General features: G+C 36.2%; 1 protein-coding gene across 1 annotated transcript in view; it reads right to left on the bottom strand.

The window, feature by feature from the left end:
- The window catches only part of MIPOL1 (mirror-image polydactyly 1), a 162,065-nt gene that overhangs the window by 84,476 nt on the left and 57,344 nt on the right, over window positions 1-20,245 (bottom strand). Inside the window, exon 11 of the mRNA XM_041472129.1 lies at window positions 8,311-8,418. Within this exon, the coding sequence (XP_041328063.1) occupies window positions 8,311-8,418 (108 nt within the window). The remainder of the gene's footprint in view (window positions 1-8,310; window positions 8,419-20,245) is intronic.

Genomic DNA, 20,245 nt, shown 5'->3' with positions numbered 1-20,245 from the left:
ACTCGGCCAAAAGGTTTGCATGACCACATCATCACCAATGAGAAAGAGGGCTGTATGTGGTATATACAAACAGTTGATGTTCGAGATTGTCAGGACTAATCTTGCGCCAAGAGAGATTTGAAGGCTGTCAAATAAAAAGCAACAGACCTGCATGGAATTGTTAGTGGAACACATGAAAGCTGGCATCAAACACCAAATGTGAATGAGTAATGAATTCCTTAATGGTTAGAACCGAATCAAAGTTCAGTAAACATACTTGCTGTGGTTAAAAGATGTTCAGCAACTATTATCAGGAGAGAAGAAAGACTTACACTCCTCAGGCAAGGTGAACAAACCCTTTGAGCCAAGACATTGCTTGCTCATTCTACCAAGATGCATTCAGTGCCATTCTTGGGCAGCTGTTTACAGCAATATGAAGCATGCTAAAGAGGTACAGTGCTCTAGACATGCATTATTAATTATAAAGATTCAACTCTTGTCAGGATGGACAATTATTGTTCACTCCTATCCATATATTACTTCTCTTTGAAATGATTCTGTAAGACTTGAGATCACAGTACGTAAGAAACACCAGTGTTTGGTCTTCTTTTATTTGAACAGAGTTCAAGAAATCCTGAGTATCTGCTGTGCAGAGAACACTGTATACACAGGGCTGACACGCCAGATGGTGCAGTCAGTGAAAGGACAGCCTCAAAGGCACAGGAAGGTGGCATGGCCAGTGCAACCAAGGAAGCGAACACAAAAACTTGGGTATGTCTGTTTGTTTCCTTCTATTTGAAAACAACTCAAGGTTTGAATGCTTTCAAAATTCTGGCCTGCAGCAATGATTTAGTGAACCAAAAGCTGTACAAATGTCCCTGCCATCTATCCACACAACCACTTAATGTCATCAGAAGCTGAAAATCATGCAAGTACTAACGTTACCAAACATAATTTCTTTTCAACTCCCAGGTAGACATATAAACCAGATTTATCAGACTCTGGAAGCCTGTACTTCCAGGCAACTTCACTCCCAGTGAAGGGCAAATGTCTCATAATTTTATTCTCATGTTTTCCATCAGGGCAAAATATTGTACTATTTGCTTATGGCACATGTAAACAATTATTCTAACTTTAAGCTTCCTACACAAGATATTTTTGGTCAATGAATACAAATGTCTATCAGTGCTAGAAAGCTAGCTACCAGGTGTGAGGAGACTAAGAATGATACTGCATTTGTGAACAACTTTCTGTCAAAACCCACATAATTAAATAAAGTCTACCAGATAAGCTTGATGGCTAAAAAAAACCAATTAATAAAACTGATCACTGATTGTGATACTAGTAGATCAGATTTCTGATTCATGATCAAATACATACACCAAATAAATCACTTTCTGCCTATAGGGGATACACATAAGCAAACTGTTACACACCTAAACTATATGACAGCAGATGAAGGAGAAACCCTTTGGGGCATCCCTTGAGCATCTCCAGCCCTGAATGATGAAATTTGGCTCAAAAGAACAATTGGGTCCAATGAAACTTCAAATGACTGCTTTAAAGACAAGTAAACAAGTGCTCATATTTTTTCCACTGGACTTGAGTGGGAATGTTGGTCACTGCAGGATTATATGAGTTATTTTCTCCCTCTCCAGAAATACAGTTAACTTGGTGGGCTAACTGTCAGTCTGTAGCGACAGCTTTTGGAGACACTATAACTTAAAGAGAAATGAACACAGAAAATTATTGTGGAAGTGGAATATGGACAGAATGACTTCTGCAGGAGTTTCTGTGGCCTCATTTTAGCGTTCATTTATGGTACAATGCAACAGCTCACACTGATATCCTCTGAAGTGTATGGTGTTATTTAATAACACCAAGTCATAAAGTGACTAATCATTCTTCTAGCATGGATAAGAGCAGAACAGACTTGTGTCTAACCTCAGTGACATACTTTAAGACCTTGTGATTAAGTGTTTCTGGGTGCAGCAAAAGCAAAGGCTCTGTTCAGTGCAATTAAGATTGCAACTGTGTCTACCCTGTCTGATAAAGTGTCTAGGAAGCAGCAACGGAAGAAAAATGTTTGTGCATTCTTCTTCATGTCCAGGTTGTCAGTAGCATGCTCCAAGTTCTACTAGTCTTTTATTTTCACCTCCACTATGCAATTAAAAGCAATTTAATCATTAAAACTTCATTAAACATCCACTCTAAAAATTAATAGTGATCTCATATCCTTTATAACAAGTTTTATTGACAGGGTAGCAAATTTTTCTGTCACATTGCCCAGGCATTTAAATGAGGGCACATCCTGTGTTAAGGTAGGTACTGATGAGAGAAAGGAATTCATTATGGCTTTCTACAACCTGAACAACTCTCCTGAAAGCTCAGTAAGAGGAATCATTCTTAGGAAAAGAAACCACACTACTGAAAGATCTCTTGCACAAAGTTAGAAATTCCTGCTTACTTTGACAAATCCTGTAGTATTTTATCCCCATGTAAGTAATAGGAAGAATAGCGTGAAGAACTTTTCAGGATTAGCTGTAACAATGTACTATTTGCTAGAGATAACCTCCAAGAAGCCTGTTAACGATTCCCATTGGTCCTGAAATGTTCCTTATGGTCTGAGATACAGACCATAAGTAAATCCAAGGGCATAGCTTATCTCCTCTTACTGAGAGACAGATCTGCTATCTACTTCACCCCTTCCATTTCCAATATGAAGCTGGCATTCTATCTTCAAACACACCTATAAAATCATTTGCAAATGTGACAAAAGTCCTTTTTTCTAGATAGCAGCACATGACATCCAGGATGAAAAGCGTGATTGCTTTTGGGTTAACTCCACAGAGTGAGTTCTTGAGCTGAGCTTTCATAGGTTGCTATTTTCTTAGATACAGAGGGAACAATGAACACTAGCCAGAGGAATTCATAACAGAATGTGTGAGAAAAGGGTGGATTGTCCAACATACGAGTATTGCTGAGGTGCCTCATTGAAAAAAAAAACAACTGAAAAACAACCACTCTAAATAATAAGCAATCTGTACCAAACAATAACACCATACTGACAACTGGATCAACAGCAAGTTTTAAACTCTTTGCAGTGTCTAGTTCCTTTGTGGCTAGTAGCTGAAGGAAGGTGGACAACACAGCCATTCATCCGTTAGCTACAACATACATGCTGGCAAACCAGCCCTCCATCAGCCACACAGCACTGCAGTAACTACAGCGCAACAGCCACAGGAGCTGAAGGTGGCAGAGGGGTGCTCTGGATGTGGCTGAGCCTTGACACATCCTAAACTCACATTCCAGATGTCCAATAAATTAACTTCATCTCCGCTGCCTCATGTAAAACTATTGAAATGAATAACTATTGAAATTATTGACTCTTAAAATGTAAAAATTTTATGCTGAACTGGAATTTGAATACAAGAGATTGAAATCTCTTGGTTAACCATCACTGATTCAGACAAGTTTCCCTGGATTTTATTTCAAAAGCATGTGTCTCTGTTGAAATCAGAGGCTTTATAGCCATAAACCAGGTCTAAACTTATTAAACTTATGAAACTTCAGCTCTGAAGCACCAAACCTAAAACCAGTTAGAATTAGTTTTTGTAAATAAAGGCCACATCATCTGAAACAAGGACTTTTTTTCCATAGTTAATATTGTAGGAATAGCATGTGCTTTTCAATAGTAGCAAATATTTTATACTTCATGTTAAAGCTTTTGAAAATCTTTTTAAGCTCTTATAACATCAGAATCTCTTGTGATGATGCCCTTCATGGATGACAGGCTGACCAGTCAGGTAAACTTGTTTCTGTGGTTGTTGTTGTCAAGTAGGTATGGGAAAATGGTTTCTACTCTAAGAATCTGGTAAATTCTGGGAATCAAAAAGAACTTAATAAAATTTATGAAAGGCATCAAGGAATACTTAAATTAAGTATTCTAAAGTGGCTTCTTCACAGGCATCATCACTGGAACAACTACCAAACTGCTATGCATTGAGATTTCCTGCCCTTGACCTGATTCTTACATGTCAGCAGAAAACAGATGACATCAGGCACAGTTCCTTTACAACACTACTGCAGACAAACTTCTGATGGCTCCTTCAGGTCACTTTCTTGGCTCTAACTCTTTTATATTCTTAATAAAACTATGAAAGCATGCAGGATAAATTCGAGAAAAAAATCACAGCTAAAAAGAAAGGCCGACATTACAAAAAAAAAAAAAAAGCCAATCATAACAAAAGATGTAACATCTAAACCGGCCTGAAGGAGATTAATAACCCTTACAATGACATCATAATTGCATGACGCAACCTCATTTAGCCAGTAAAGGTCACCTGATTTGTATATCACCATGAAATAGTCCTCTTCTTTTCAAAACTTTGCCTTGAAGATAAAACTAGTATGTCTTTCTGATCTTTAAAGTAGATTAATAGCTGGTTTGAGAAGAATATAGTACTTAATTAGAAATTACAAAATAGAGAAGGCCTGTGGAAAAAAGTAAAGTTTCCTCTCTCTATTTCAGTCAAATCCAATTAAACATTTTTCACGAAATTTCACATTAAGTGATTGGTTTCACAAGAATTATTTCCTATTCTCCTTCAACTCAGTAAAGAAGGCATGTACACTGGCAAAATTTTTATTTTTCTTTAGAAAAAAATGTATTAGTGAAAACTCTGAATTTGAAAATTACACACTACAAAGCTAACAACAGTAAAATGAATGAACATTAGAAAAATAATGAAGAACCAGCAATTCTTCCACTTGTCTATGTTTAATTGAATCAGTTGTTTCTGTGTATTATGGGAATACATTTATCAGAATCAGTAGAGACCAAATGTTAATTATGAAGGCCAAGCAAAAATGAATAATCTCACATATAGACCTTGACACATTAGAACTGCAAAGCACTCTCAGATCTTATTTTATGAAAATGTACTAAGAGCGCAAATGTATAGACCCTTAGGAAGCAATTATCCCTAAAAGATTTAGCTATAATTCAATGTGAAATATAATAAGAGATTTTAAAAAATGGTTTCACAAAGAAGAGGATTATTTTACTTTAACTATGGAAATAGGGGGCCACACGCTTCTCTGCATGACCTCTGTGCAGCTGTGGGCATTGCTTGGAGGGAAGATTTGAAATTGGCCTTTTCAGTCAATTAATACAATCCCCTATGACCAATACGAATATTACTAAAAATTAGGGGTGCCAGTTTGGCATCGTGGGACTGAATGGTCCACAATACTGTAAGGAATTTTCTATGAAATAAATACATTAAATATGGAAATTTTAAATCACATACTACTAACATGTACACAGAGGTTAGTTAAGAAGAGCTGTCTTACCAAGACGTGCAGATGTTATAAGGTGAAATAGCATGTTACAATGTGCACTGCATGCCTTCTGCGTCATATGTTTTATTTGTCACATTATCCTCAGGTGTGACATGGAATCTAAATGTGTAAAATACCAAAAATCTGCAAAAGAGTGGTTATATCATCCTTGTGATGTCCAGAACCTGAACCTAGCCAAATTACTGCCACCACACATCTTCCAGTTATAAAGTGTCTCCCTGCCTCTTTGCCTCACTCCTGACTATGGATAGCTACTGTCTCAAAGAAGGGTGGCACAGCCCTGTGAGCTGATATACTGAAAAAATGAATCCGAAAGCTTGCAGATTATTTTACCTAATAGATCCTAACATCAGTGGACTGAAATAGGTTGCTTGTGGATTGGTCTTATGTTTTTTTTCCTTCCAAGCAACTCACTACTGTGAGATGATTTTAAAAAGTAAAAAAGAAACAATAGCTATTGGGTTTTGTTCTTAAGTGTATTTCAGGGTCCCATAGAGGTAATGATCTCATCTTTTATCACAAACTTTCACACCATCCCTAATCTAGCTGATCCTGATTACTTTATTTTTATCCAGTTAAGATTGCAAATATCCCTGCACCACCACTGATGTTTACACTTCTGTTACTCCCTTAAGAAAATCTAAAGCAGATCAAACTCCTCATCCAGAGGATGCATCTTTTGCCAAAGTGAATCAACAGATTGCCTCAATGTTAATTAAGTGTAAAAGAATAGGGAAAATTACAGTTTTTTTTTTTAAAAACTTCCTTGATACAAACTGTTCTGGACAGACTCAGAAGAAATACCTGGATTCCTTCTGCTGGACAGGTTAATAATACATAGCATAGTTCCCCAGTTTGCATGTGGAGGTGGTTAAAATAAAAGTAATTCCTCGGATTATAGTGACAATAAAAGCCGAGTTGATATTTACCCTGTACCAGAGAGACAAAGGACATGTTCTATGTCTCTGTAAATGCACAAATGTCCAGAAGGTGCTCTGCAGTGGAGAGGGGACAGGACGGGATGCTTGGGTCTGTACCTGCACTCTGTGTGCAGCCTCGCAAGAGCTGCTGAGTGCATACAAGAGGCAGGAGGTGACAGCCAAGAACAGGAAGGTTTCACAGGGGAGGTGTGTGACCTGCCACAGGGCTCTGGCTGGCTATTTCTTTCTGTGGGAGCTGTGCTGCTGACAGCAGCAGGAGCACCCCATCCATCTACAGCCAGCCCCAGAGCTCTGACCAAACCCACTCCTAAGTGAGTCACTGACATGACTTCCATCCTGGAAAAAAACTAGACATCAGTTTTCCAGGCTGTGGTTACACTAAAAGTGGATGATAAGCTTTTCATTTACATGAGGTCAGGATGCATGCTCATGTGCTGTATATCAAAGCTAACTACCACTGGCAATATTTCATTGGGGCATTTTAAAGTTTTTGAGGTCAAGAATACAACCTGGCCTTTAAAAGATATTCCAAAGGACCTGTCCTCACTGTAGGCAACAGTAATTTGAACTGAGACAAACTCTATGGAGCTACAGTACTAAAAAAAGTTCAACTTTAAAAAAATTGAAACGCGGTCTTTTTTCCTCCCCAGACTCTCATCTCTAAGAGACTATGATCAATTAACCTTTAACTTTGAAAAATAAAAAAATTCCTGTGACAGTCAGAAATGAAATTCTTTAAAGATTAGGTGCTGGGAGAGCAATATCAGGCTTAGAATGAAATCCTAGTAACGCTCTGAACTATCAAATCACTTCTTGCTCTGAAAATATAATTATTCTGTAAGTGTTATGTCAGACAATATTAAATGCAAAAAGCGTAGCTTAAATAAAACTTTTTTCTAGCAGAAAGGCTCTCTGCACAGTACTTTCAATGACACAGAAAAAACAAGACAGCATGCAATTAATGAAAAACAATATTATGTTCAATAAGTAGCATGCTTGGCAAGCACTAACTTTTAGTGACACCAGATTTAAAGCAATGCCGTTATTGCAGTCAGAAACAGCCCTGAACGTTTAAGATCTTACTGAGAAATGTCAAACTACACAAGGATTTACTTTTATTCTTATACTTTGCTTTGGTCAAGTTGTTGTATGTATAATGATGTTTCCCAAATAAATTAAAAAAAAATCGAAAAAAGGAGGCAGAGGAAAATCTATCTGTAAGTGGGATATCTTTGGATCTTACTGTCTAAATCAAACAGTTTTAAAATGACAACACAGTATAAAGAGAATAAGTTCTGTATTTGTATTGTATCTCCACTACCAATAAAAGAGAGTTTTAAGAATAAAGTGGCTGAAGAGGTGTGCATAATGCTTGCACATCTTACCTGGCACAGTCTCTTATCCTGGCTAGCGGTGAGATTGCAGGCTATGCAGCTATCAATTCCACTGACATTACAATTTCCCTTTCTCAAAGCAGCAATAACCTGTCACTTTACACTGTCCTTTCTCTGACCCTCTCCCTCCTCTCTGCTCATTTTTATTCTTATTGACAAGACTTATTATTCCTCCTCCCAATTCCAAGTAGCTACCCTTTTGCAAATAGTAGTATCAACTATGTGGTCACTAGTAGTATCGGTCAACAATGTTATTAATATAGCACACACTGCTGGGAGCAGATCAAACAGCCATGCTTTAAAATATTAGTTTTGCAAAGGTACCACGAGGCAAATAATTGCAGTTTTCTTCACCTTATGCAATGTAATATTGCAAGACAGATCTCAAGAATTTAGTGCTAATTACCAGCCCAATAATTTGGAGGATATGTTATTTTTTTTTCTTGCTTTCAAACACAAAATAAAATAAAACCATAACAGAAGGGTGCTGTATCTGTGTTTAAAGAAGCAGTTGTTGGCAAACACCATAGCTCACTTCTGCCGAAATGTACACAACTGATATATGCAGCCCAGAAAGCTGGCACCAGGGGCTTACAACCTTAATTTGCCTGCAAGAAGAAATGGAGATTTACCTTCAGAGCACGTTCTTGATTGTTTTCAGCAGTCATATGTCTCGTGTTGTTTGCTGAAGTCTGGTTCTGCTCTTTCAGATGATGAAGCTCCTGCTCCAGCCGTTTGCACTGCAACGAGGAAAGAATCCCATTAAGTAGAGGAGTGTGGGCATATTTTTTTTCAACAAGCCAAAAGACTTACTGTAAATAACCCCATCACCATTTCTGCAGTAGCAAAAGCATCAGACAAAAGCAAGTTACAATCCCAGACACTGTGAAAGCTATGTTTTTAAAATGTGTATCATTATTCAGTTTCTTCCTGGTCCAAAAGTAGCCAAAACCGCTATGTATCAGATGAGATATTTATCAAAATGTTGGGTTGAATTTCTGTTCCTAGTTATGCCAATATATGGCTAGATTTTGGCTTTTATGTATTAAGTAAGTAGATATAAAGGAAAGAATTCATGTTTTTTGAAATGCAAGCAAATGAAAGACCCTCCACCCAAATCAAGGATCCAGCGTTTTATTAGAAAATATAGATGAAATTTTTAGACTTGTATTTTTCATACTAAGAGGTTACTATAATTCTCCAAGATTGTTTTGTTTAAATATTTAACTTAATGACAAAAAATGAGAAAATTAGCACTTGCAACAGTGTGTCTATACATGTAGACTTATTGCTGTCTGCTGAGTGTTTATTTTAATGATTAAAAATCGGCAAGTTAAAACCAAATTATATTTTGCTCTTTTTTACGTTAACTATAAAAGGTCTTGCCCAGTTCCCTGGTTTGAAAGAGCAATTAGTTGTCTGCAGACAGTTCTTTGCCTTACAAAAAACCCCTGTTCTACAAATAAAAAAGAAAAAAAAAAAAGAAAACAAAGCAGACAAAGTACCACGAAGACATATGGGAACAACTGTTAGAACACGGGAAAAGCAGAGTAACAGGAGAAGCATTTTACAACAGTGTATTACAAGCCAGTAGTTTAGACATGATCACCAAAACCCAAAGGTAAGGAACAAAATGCAATTAGGAACAAAATACAATTTATTTATAAAAAAATATTTTAATATATACTTTCTGAAACCACTAGCTAAAAAAAAAAAAAAAAAAGAAAAAAAGAATTGTGCTATAATGCCTATGTAAGCATTGCTGTCTCAAAAGATGAGGAAACGTCAGTCTCTCGTGGTGTCTTAGTGACTGTGGACGAGACAGAACTGAGCTTCCCATCATATATATGCACCCTATTCCTGAGCAATTCAGTATACAGGACATTGAAGCCTGGCTTCATTGTAAACTCTAAAAAAAGAAAAACTGTGAGACAGAAAGCTTTAGAATAAAAAAAATTACAAAGGAGGTTCAAGTAAAATAACGAATGCTAGAGAATCCTGAGACAGAAATTTTAAGACATGCCAACACATACAATTCTTAAACACAAAGTAAGACCTAAAAATATACTACTCATCAGGTATCCAGTATAGTATATAAACCAGAATGATCCAATGCTCTATTTGAATAAATTTTAAACATTTGTAGGAGCCCAAAAGTACTATTAAAAATTCCATTCACATATCTCTTGTTATATTTCATTACTTCTGTTAGAAATCTGAGCTTATTTCTAATATTCTAATATTTCCAATAGGAATACCCATTTTAAAGGCAGCGAATTTTTCTGGCCTAGTACATTCTCTCAATGTGTGTTGTAAACTTCCTTAATGTAGTTTTATTTTTATTGCAAGAAAAAATACATTTTCCCATAGATAGGGAAATACAGAAAAAAAATTAAGATACATTTGATAGTAAGTATTTTCACATACTTGAGATATTTAATGTCTGCGTTTATCACCCACCCACCCACACAATACACACACATACACAAAATTACAAATCACAGAATCCCAGATGTAACTCTTTTTCCATGTGTAGCATGAAAACTATGTGTTTGCAGATGTGAAGGTGCTACCAAAACTATTGAAGAACTAAAGAGAAATTACATATATTTTTTTTTCCTTAGCAACATTTTTTTCCTTGGTTTATGTGATCTAAACACCATTAAAAAAATCAGTCTACCGCTGCAGGCACTATACATTACATCATGTATGACCACCAGGACACCCACTTTCCTGTTTTGCCAACATTCTTCTTCAAAACAGTGTTTTGGAATCCACAATTTGACAATAACACAAGTTTATGTAGAGTAAATATCATTTAAAAGACTAAAATCTCAATTTACCTTTAAAACCTGAATTTATAATCATGTTATTCTCTTGATTCCAAAAGGCATGTAAAAATATTCTAAAAGCAAAACCTAGCTACATGAATACATGAGAAAAGATCTTGATGTACAGAGCAGATTGTACCACGGAGAGCATGGGTGCAATCTTAATTCTGCTCTCCACTTCACTCCTGTGAATACAGGACACTGAATTAAAGAGCAGCAGTGGGACTCAAAGATCTTGCAGAACACAGAACAAGTAAAGTACAGTAAAGATGCAACACAGGTTACATAAAATGGATAAACCTCCCTATCAAGTCAACTTTGACATGATTACATTTACATCAAACTTTGGAACATTTTGTAATTTCTCTTTCATTTCATTTCTACTGAGAGTGTTGATATCCAAAAAAAAAAAAAAAACCAAAAAAACCCAATCAACTCTGGGGCATTTTCAACTAGTATACTACTTGAATTCGATTTGGGACGTCACTGAAAGGAATGGTGATCTAATTTGACCTTTGCACCTATGTGTTTTACTATGTTGGAAACAATGCATTAACAGAAGATATTCTGATTTATTCTTGGCTGTCTAGGAAGTAAAATCTTCAATTACCCTCTTTGTGAAAGCATTATAATAATAGTCTTAAATAGCAATACTGTGTATGTCTCAATAAAATTTTATACTTTACAACTTTGATACCTGAGCTACTTTGAAAATATTAAATAAGCATTCATTCTAAAGGCAAACATGCCTTTTCATAAGAGAAGAAGCATGTGAAATTTTAGTGTAACCTTGCAGTAAAGAAAACTTTTAAAAATAGAATTTAAAACAATGCAGCCCTTCTATTCATTTGAGCCAACATTTTTTGAATTCTGTGTCACTAGTTGTTAGCAAGGTCCAGTAAAAATAGATGTTCTTTAAAAGAACATGTGTTTTTATTGGTTCACTCCAGGCCTCTAAAATGCCAACAGCTGCAAGTAAGAAACTGAATTTCCTTCTAAAAACATATATAAAAATACTTTTTGGAGCACAGTGAAGAGAAGACATCATCCAACTTGGTACTGACAAAAAGGAAATGTTGGATGTATCCTTTTAAGAAAGCTGAAAGGAAGTGTTTAATTTGAGACACTATGTCTAAAATTTTATTATCTCAAACTTGCAAAAATTTACACTTGGGAAAACTTCAAACAGACAATATACTTTGCGCAACACAGGTTACCTAAACATTGGATCTGAGGTTTAATTGTGCCCCTAAATGCAAATTCCCATGAGTTCAACATGTTCTGAAACACGGGCTGTTAATTGAGAAAACTGCTTCTCTACCACAGATGCTTTGAGTACATCAAGGAATATGAGAGCAGTGTGGACACGTCAATGAGAAAGTGTCTTGATTAGAACACTGATGACTTTGCTGAGTAAAGGATATTAAAGCCTCAGAAATGGTAACATAATTTTATAAAGGTATCACACAAACAACTTACTAAGAATTAACTTTACTGTGTGGTCTACTGTGTGCATTCACAATTCTGTAGCCGGAGATGCAACATAGACAACTGAAGGTACAAAAAAACCCATCCCCAAAATCAATCTTGACAAAGGCTTCCTCTCCTTTCAAACCCACACATTTATTCTCCTCTCTGAAGGTATTTCCCCTAAAAAGTCTCCTACCTTAGCTAGCCTGAATCAGGTGATAATGTGCTTGACAGACAATGAACCTCATTAAACCAAGTGTTCTTTGAGCAACCACCACTGCCCAGCTGTACAGTTGTCAGTACAACATCACCCACTCCCAGCAACAGGGCCTCCATCTTCTCTTTAACTGTATTTCCACCATGCAACTCCTCTAAATACACACAGTCTTTTGAAACAAATACCTCTGTACCCAGCACAGGATATATCACAAGCACCTAAGACACAAAATGAAAAGCAAAGCAGGTAACATACCAAAAGGGTAAGAAGAGATTCAGCCAGGAAAGCAAGGATAGAGAGCAAGTAAACATATCCTTCCCTCCTCTCTTAAAATTTAAAAGATTAGGCTACTGTTGAGTCTTTTTTAATGAGCATCAGGTAACATGATTCAGCAGAACGAGGATGTTTGTGAGAGGCACTGGTGCAAGCTGCAGTGGGTGCTGACCCCTTTCAGTGACTCCCCAGGTGGGACTGTTGGAACACCGAAGGGAAAATCCAGACAAATTGAAAAAGGAGCATCTGCTAAACGGGACACTGATAGAGAGGTCAAGAAATGGACCAGGAGAATATCACTGAGGAAAGTCCATGAGGCCCACCCAGAAAGCGACTTAAAAGACAGCCTCAGCTCCAGTATACAAAAGGAGTAAAGATGGTTTACCTTGAATCAAGTATTTCAGAAGATAGAAAAATCAATGCAAATAACCACTTAATAGTGTTTGGCCTTTACTAGAAAATGAGGTTGCATTAACATATCAAATATAACTTTAGCACTTGTATAAACAAATCATCTTTAACATGCTGTCAGCTTTTCAGCATTTTCTTCTTCAACTTGTACCTGTAACATGTTAACATAGTGTTACAGTGTCTGCCACATCTACACAGATTGATGAGTTATTTTTTGATCATTATTTAACATGATCCTTCACTGAGGTGTTCTCAGAGTAAAAGGTTCAGACATTACACAAAAGTAAAAAAAACCTGTAAGGCATTGGAAAATAATGTTAGTAAGGACAAAGATGGAATACAGCAAAGCATTAACATTGAGCAGAGGGGCCTCCTGTTCCCACCCATTTGGTCCCTTCTGTAGTTTGTATGAAGACACCTATCCCCAGAGGTTTCATGCAGAAGCCTGTTTAACTCTGCACATCTTAGGTCAACCAGGCTGTTCACGTGCTTCCAAAATTTTCAAATTTTGCTACACCAGGTCCCTCGCTCTCATCATTGAACTAGGATGGTAATGTCAGATGAATTTCTCATTTCGTATTTCAGCACAAATTTGACCCAGGAAAGGGTACTGTGACACCACCTGGCTCAGGAAGCACCAGCTAAAACTGAATATAACAGAAAACCGTAACACTTCCTTACTACAAATGCAGTCCTGGTGGCTATTTAATCCCATTACATCTATATTTGCTTTTAATATTACTGTATGGCATACAATATTTTTCATTGCCTTTCATTAAAAGGAATCAAAACTAACCTCTCCTGAACTTATGGCAATATGCTAAGGAAAAAAAAAGTCAACACATTATGCCATTTATATGCTAGGGAAAAAGGCAAGGAATTGATTTGTCTCTGTTATTAAAGGTATGGGGGTCAAAGTCTAATGAAACAAATGCACTAATAAGAGGCAAAATTCTGCACTAAGTTCCTTCCTCAATTCTGAATATTATTTGATTGTCTTATTCAATTAGTACATAGAAAATACAATATTTCATTAGAATACATTTGCTCACCTAAAGTCTTTATCAAAACTTGCAGTGCTTACAAACTTGAAAATCAACACCGGCATAAACACGCAAGAGTACACTTGAGAGCTTGCTGAAAAAAGCCACAGTGCCTAGATGGATGGAGGCATTGCAACGTGCTTGTTCCTGTGCTGACCTGAGTGAGGTCAGGCTGGCGAGGCAGGTGCATCTTTGGTCCAATCTAGTCGTATGAGGCCTCCCTAGTTTAAAAATACATAACCACAGTCTTCCACAAATAGCTTAATTCTGTCATTAAACTTAAGGTAACATATTTTTATTCAAGTCACACAAAAATCAAAAGTGAGTGCTAAGTCACTCACTCTGGGTCAGCCAGTGCATAATGACTTGATTGCATATCAGTGCCTTCCCCTCAAACACTGAGTACTCTGCCACATTCTGTGGACTTTTATGCACGAACACCTGAAGACCTTGCTGAACTGGAATTCTCAATTACTGAAGTAGTGTGAAATAAAAATAACCTAGTTCCTACTGAATAACTTGGGAAAATGGCTTATGTTCTCCAAATTCTGGGAAAGTCAGAGTCCATCTGAATGGCAGAACTATTTTCCCACATGCACTTTTTTCCTTTACACATTTTAAGTAAAATGTTCGTGAGCAAAGTAAGCGACACACCATACATTGATGGAAAATGCATCAATATCACTGAAATATAAGTTTATGGGGCACTGAGATCCTACTACTATCACTTCCTGAAGTGATTAAGTGCATCTATGTTTTGAAATTAGTTAGCACATATTCATTGCAGTGAACAACTGAAGTACAAATAATTATTCCAGACACCAAACATGAAAAAGATGAAGAAACAAAGGTACTTTTTCACCTGTTATATTTTTAAGTCTTCACCTGTGGAAATCCAAATACAATAAATAAGCATGTGAAGCAAACAAAACTAATTCAACTGATTCTTCTCTTAGTAAGTTGTTTTGTTCACCTTTTCTTACTTTGTTTATAATGATCTGTACTTCAGACTGGCTCCCAGCTCAAATATGCCAAATGGAACACAAGTGTTCTCACTCTGACTGCCCTTCTTCCCCCTCCCCTCAATTTTTTTTTTTTTTAACAGTCTGCCCCTTGTCCCAAATTCATCACAATTTCTGGAGAGGCAAACATCTTGCACCACTTGGATGCTATACACTCTTTCCTTTGCAGACAAAAATAATACCAAAGTCATCCAGTCAAAACACAAACCAACCTTTGGTGTCACTGTGAATTATGTATTTTGAACTGCAGATGTTTGGAAGCACTTATATAAATAGAATTTATCCTTTTTTTTCCTAAAGTAATAATTTAAAAAGAAATAAAGAGATAAATTAGTTTCTACATAATAATCAGTAGAAAAATTTTCTTTTAAATTATAATTTTGTATTAAAGTTTTCTAACCCCTGAGAAAAATTACTTCACTTCAAAGTTTTGGCAAACCATCAACAAATGTGTTTGAATGATTATTTATACAATGCCCAGCAGCTTAGAACTACTGGAATTTCAAGAAACAAAATAGAGTTTTTGTAGAGTTTAGGCCTCAGAAACACACACATCTTTAAAAAGTGGTATTCTATTAGTAGGAGAAACACTTAGATGAAAATGCTGCCTTTTTTTTTTTTTTTTTGTAGTAGTGCAATGGTGTCTTGTTTCAAAAAGAAATGCAACAAAATACAAATAAAACATTTTTGTTTTCTTTGTCACTATGAGCCAGTTGCAACCTGCAGCATTAAGGCAGACAATATGCTGTGAGCACGACTAGGTTTCCTCCTACCATTTGTCTCCCTGTCTATTTCTGAACACTTCAAATGCAGCAAAACAAGTTTTCATTTATTTTCATTTTAATAGTTGAAGGAGCTGTAAGGGTACAGTAAGAAATTCAGAAAATTTAGACTATGAAGTTTAACTGTTGACACCCTTCATGTGAACCATCCTTACACGTGCAGCGATTCCACAGCATTGAGTAGCACTGATACCCACCTAACTGCATTCTCTACATATTCTTACTTCCTAGCAATGGTGATATTTCAAAGATCAAAACAACCCTGGTCTACTTTTCAGTGAGTTCAGCACACAAAGACTTTCCTAATCAATGAAGCTCATTATAAAAATGTGCAAGAAATAGAGAAAGGAAAAGGTGATGTTTCTGAACTGTGTGTGACTCACAGGTCATTCAAGCGCGGTTCCTGTGCTGGCTGCACTGGGTGACCACGCCCGTGCTATCAGGGGCTCCTGACAGACACCTGATCTACAGGAGGAAACAGCAGCAGGAACTGCTGAAGCCACATAACTGGGTCACCTTCACATTTTCCTGTGTCCACTGCATATAAGTTAACAAACTTACCTCACCTCTGAGCTGTTTCTAACCAAAACACAAACTTAGTAACCTGGAGTCAAACATTTATTCATGAGGCTGTACTGGGTCTGAAAGCAAGCAAAAATGCATTCAACTAAACTAAGAGTGTTTTTTTCCTAATTGCCTGTCATATATAAATAAGCAACTTCTGCTTTACATCAAAGTCACATTATTAATTCAATTTTTTAATTTCATGCCTATAAGTCTAATAAATAATGTATAAACGAAGCATGTAAGCAGATGAGTAGTACACAAGTAGTACGCCTGCTCACGCCCCACTGCAGAGTTTTAGAAAGACTAGACACTGTCACAGTACAATGACATTATAATTCACATGTCATTGTTATATTTAAAAGCAAAGGAAACGACCAATACTCCCAAATAATTTAGGAAATGGAAAACACTAACTAAAATTTTATCACAAGAGCAAAAGAGCATTCACAAGCCAAGATTATCTCTTAAAAGTAATGTCAAAAACCAAAAAAGTCTTGATTAGCCAAATTCTAAATCACTGAATAAAGGTCTGCAAGTACAGTAACCGCTAGACTAGAATCAGTTTTACTTTCAATGGGCATTGGCAAGCCCAGCGTACTGATACAAGAGAAGATTTCAGAGCAGAAACTTCTGCATAGAAAATAATTCAGAGTAATTAACCTCAACATCTTTAAAAATATTTAAAGAATAAAATTAAACAACACCCAAGAGGTTTTGGCATAAATCTGTAATTTAAGCAGAACATGCATTAATACACTACTTACACAAAAAACCACGACCTAAATACCCTGCTGACTACTTGAAATAATTTCTACCATGGTTAAGTACTAGGTAGTACTGCAAGAAAGGTCACCAATAAGCAAGTCAAAGCATCTGAACATTAAAATATTATTCTGACCTTATTTTATTTATGGTCTTAGCAAGCATTTTCCAAATCAATGCAACTCCTACATATTCATTTGCAAGGCAGCTTTGGTCAAAGATTGTGTGTTACTAATGGATGGAACACAAATTTCAGAAAGACATAAACTAGATTTTTAAATAACTTTAAAAAAGAAATTTACTTCTCCTCCTTCATTGCTGAAAGGAGGAAACATAAGTCTTCCTTCTCAAAGTTCCTCAGCTTCTCCCTCCTTCAAATGCAGCATCATTGTTCCCTTCTTTTGCATGGCAGAATGTACACGTAATGTACACTCTAATTCTCAGTTCTTGTCTTGGCCTGAATAAGGTTCACTTCATTACACCACTTCATTTTTTGTCTACATTTTTACTTCACCTTTTTACCATACATATACTCTATATTACATGATTTGTCTTTAATTATGCTCATAAATAATTATGTTGTAACTTTTCATAAACACTGACTTTTTCCAACACTCAAATCAAATTAGTAAGTAGTAGTTCCTTGTTTTGTGGGATGACAAATTAGCATAGAAAGTGTAAGAATCTTAATCAACCAACAAGATCATGTCAGAACTGTGATTACTACACCCCAAAACTTTGATTTATTGATGTGACCAAATGACATGGAGCTATTGCTTCATGTGGCCACATGTTTTGCTGGCTCCTCAGAAGAACAGTCAGCTCCATTTCAACCAAATGGCCTGTGGCCAAGAGACAGCTCGTCAGACATCTGACAACACACCATGACAGAAAGCTGACAATCGCTTTTGTTTAAAGCCTTTCCATCACCCTCACTTAATAATCTGCAGTGTTGGTACTCAAACAATACATATAGCAGAACAGAGGCAGTGAAAATATGAAAGCTGTATGAAAAAGAGAAATTTTAGAAACATTCTCAGAAATTAGGAATCTGATTCACAGATATAGACAAGGAACTCAGCTGCAGACTGAGATTATCTTTTTTGAAAGTACAACCTTGTTTAATTGAATGTAACCAATATTAGTTGACAAGAAAACAAAATTTGGTAAGCAATCTGTCATTCTAATGAGCTGGTTTTCAAATAATCTTCAATGGATTTTTGTAAAATCCATATGCAAACAAGCCTATTGCTGAAACATTAAGTTGGCATTTACTGCACAAAAGGACAGGAATACTTCTGGTCCATCTTTAAATATCATCACATTTTTCAAGAAAACAGTATAATGGATCACTGTATAGATGGCAGAGTTTTAAAATCTTTTATTCTGATATTGAAGCATGGTATTGCAGGTGTATCTTGTAGTACATACGTCAGTTTGTCCTGGTAAACTTCATACTCTCAGTTGAGCCATCAGCTGCTTAAGTAGCAGTTCTTTAATATTTTCTGGTGCATAATATGTCAACACAAAACTTGTTTAGCATGTAATAAAAGCTACTTTAAACCAGAGATTATTACAAACTAAAAGAACAACTAGATAGGTGAAAACACAAACTTCCGCAAGTAAGTCAGGGACAACAGGAACTTTTCAAATAAATCATCCCAATCTGTAGTATTTGCTATTTTTCCATAGATGTTTAGGAAACTTGAATACTGAAGGATGTAACTATGTACAAGCAATATTAATGGCAGTGTTTTAGTTAAGTATAAGGGTGAAAATGAAGCAACTAAGAAATGCTATTGTGAAAACACTTTCTGCCTCATCAATACAGAGAAAGTAACAGCAAATATAGCTAGGCAACATAAAATACATAAATTGTATTCTAGATAGCTTTTACAGTTTGTATGCACTAAAAAGTGGAATGAAAATAATTAAAAAACAATCAAGAAATTAATCAGCTTTGCAGGAACTTTAAATAAATCATACATTGAATACAAAGGTATCCCACAAATAAATACTCAAACAAGTAAACCAAAGCTCTGCAAAACTAGAACAAAACCACACATTTAGAAATTATGTATTTCTCAGCTTTGGTAACACAGAGAAATGCCTGTATGATTTTGGCACAAGAATAAGACTTTGCAAATATTAAATACAGTTAAATCTGAAGATTTTATCTTCATAACAAAATTTAGCTGTAGCTTCATTAAGGTGTTTTACAGAGATCAGTGTAACTAGATACCCAAATAGAAGCACCTGCAGCTTTAAATAACAGTCACCTAAAAGCTTCCAGATATGTTACTGAAAAGCAAGAAATGCTTAAACCTAAAATCAGCTGCCTTTGACCTGTGCAATTCCCAACACTGCTCTCATCCCACAATTCCATTCTTCATGTATAGGGGATGGGACACCCTGAGGGAAGAAAAATGTAAGAAAAACACAAAGATAGACGAATGTTATGAGAACATCTGAAAGCAAAGTGATAGGCCTGCCTGCCAAAACAAACAAAGCGGGTAAAATGCATGACTACTGCTGAGAAGAGTCTAGATACCATAGAAGACACCATACATGACATAAGGAGAACATGTAAGGAGAGACACAGCTGCTAGCTGGCCCTACAGTAGAAGGCCAGCTGATGGAATGATTTAGCATTAGGTATTAACAATAATTTTGCTGCTTCTTCTTGAAGGCTGGCATTGGATGCTCTCCTCTTCACAGAGAGTCTATCAAGACTTGTTTTTCAGACTAAGATTCAGTTGAAGTCCTAACATTTTGACTGTGAACAGAAGCCCAAGCCATGAGGCTGAAAGAATGCTTGCAGACTAAGAAAGAAAAACTGTCTTAAAGATGAAGGAATTAAACTCACAGAGGGGCCTAGTGTTCATTCCTCTACTGGATACAAGACAGCAGATCACTTTCAGGAAAAAAATTAGTGAAAACTGTTGTTTCCTAAATTGCTGGGATCTGTAACACCGTCTCTGAAATAAATTCCTCATCATGATTATAACACAATTGGAAAGAAATATTATCTATTGGTGAAAAGTCATCTCAAGAAACAATGAGTATCAAAGTATTCATAGCCATTCTTTCAACATTCTTTACTCTGGTTTTTGGAGTTTCTCTAATCCTTGATAATACTTCTGCAGGCAGCAGAGAAAGATGTTACAGCTAATTAAGAAATAAGCAGCA

This window comes from Pyrgilauda ruficollis, unplaced genomic scaffold (genome assembly GCF_017590135.1).
Source record: "Pyrgilauda ruficollis isolate IOZ18807 unplaced genomic scaffold, ASM1759013v1 scaffold28, whole genome shotgun sequence".
Classification (NCBI taxonomy): Eukaryota; Metazoa; Chordata; class Aves; order Passeriformes; family Passeridae; genus Pyrgilauda; species Pyrgilauda ruficollis.
Note: the sequence above shows the minus strand (reverse complement) of the source record. Positions and strands in the feature narration are given on the sequence as shown.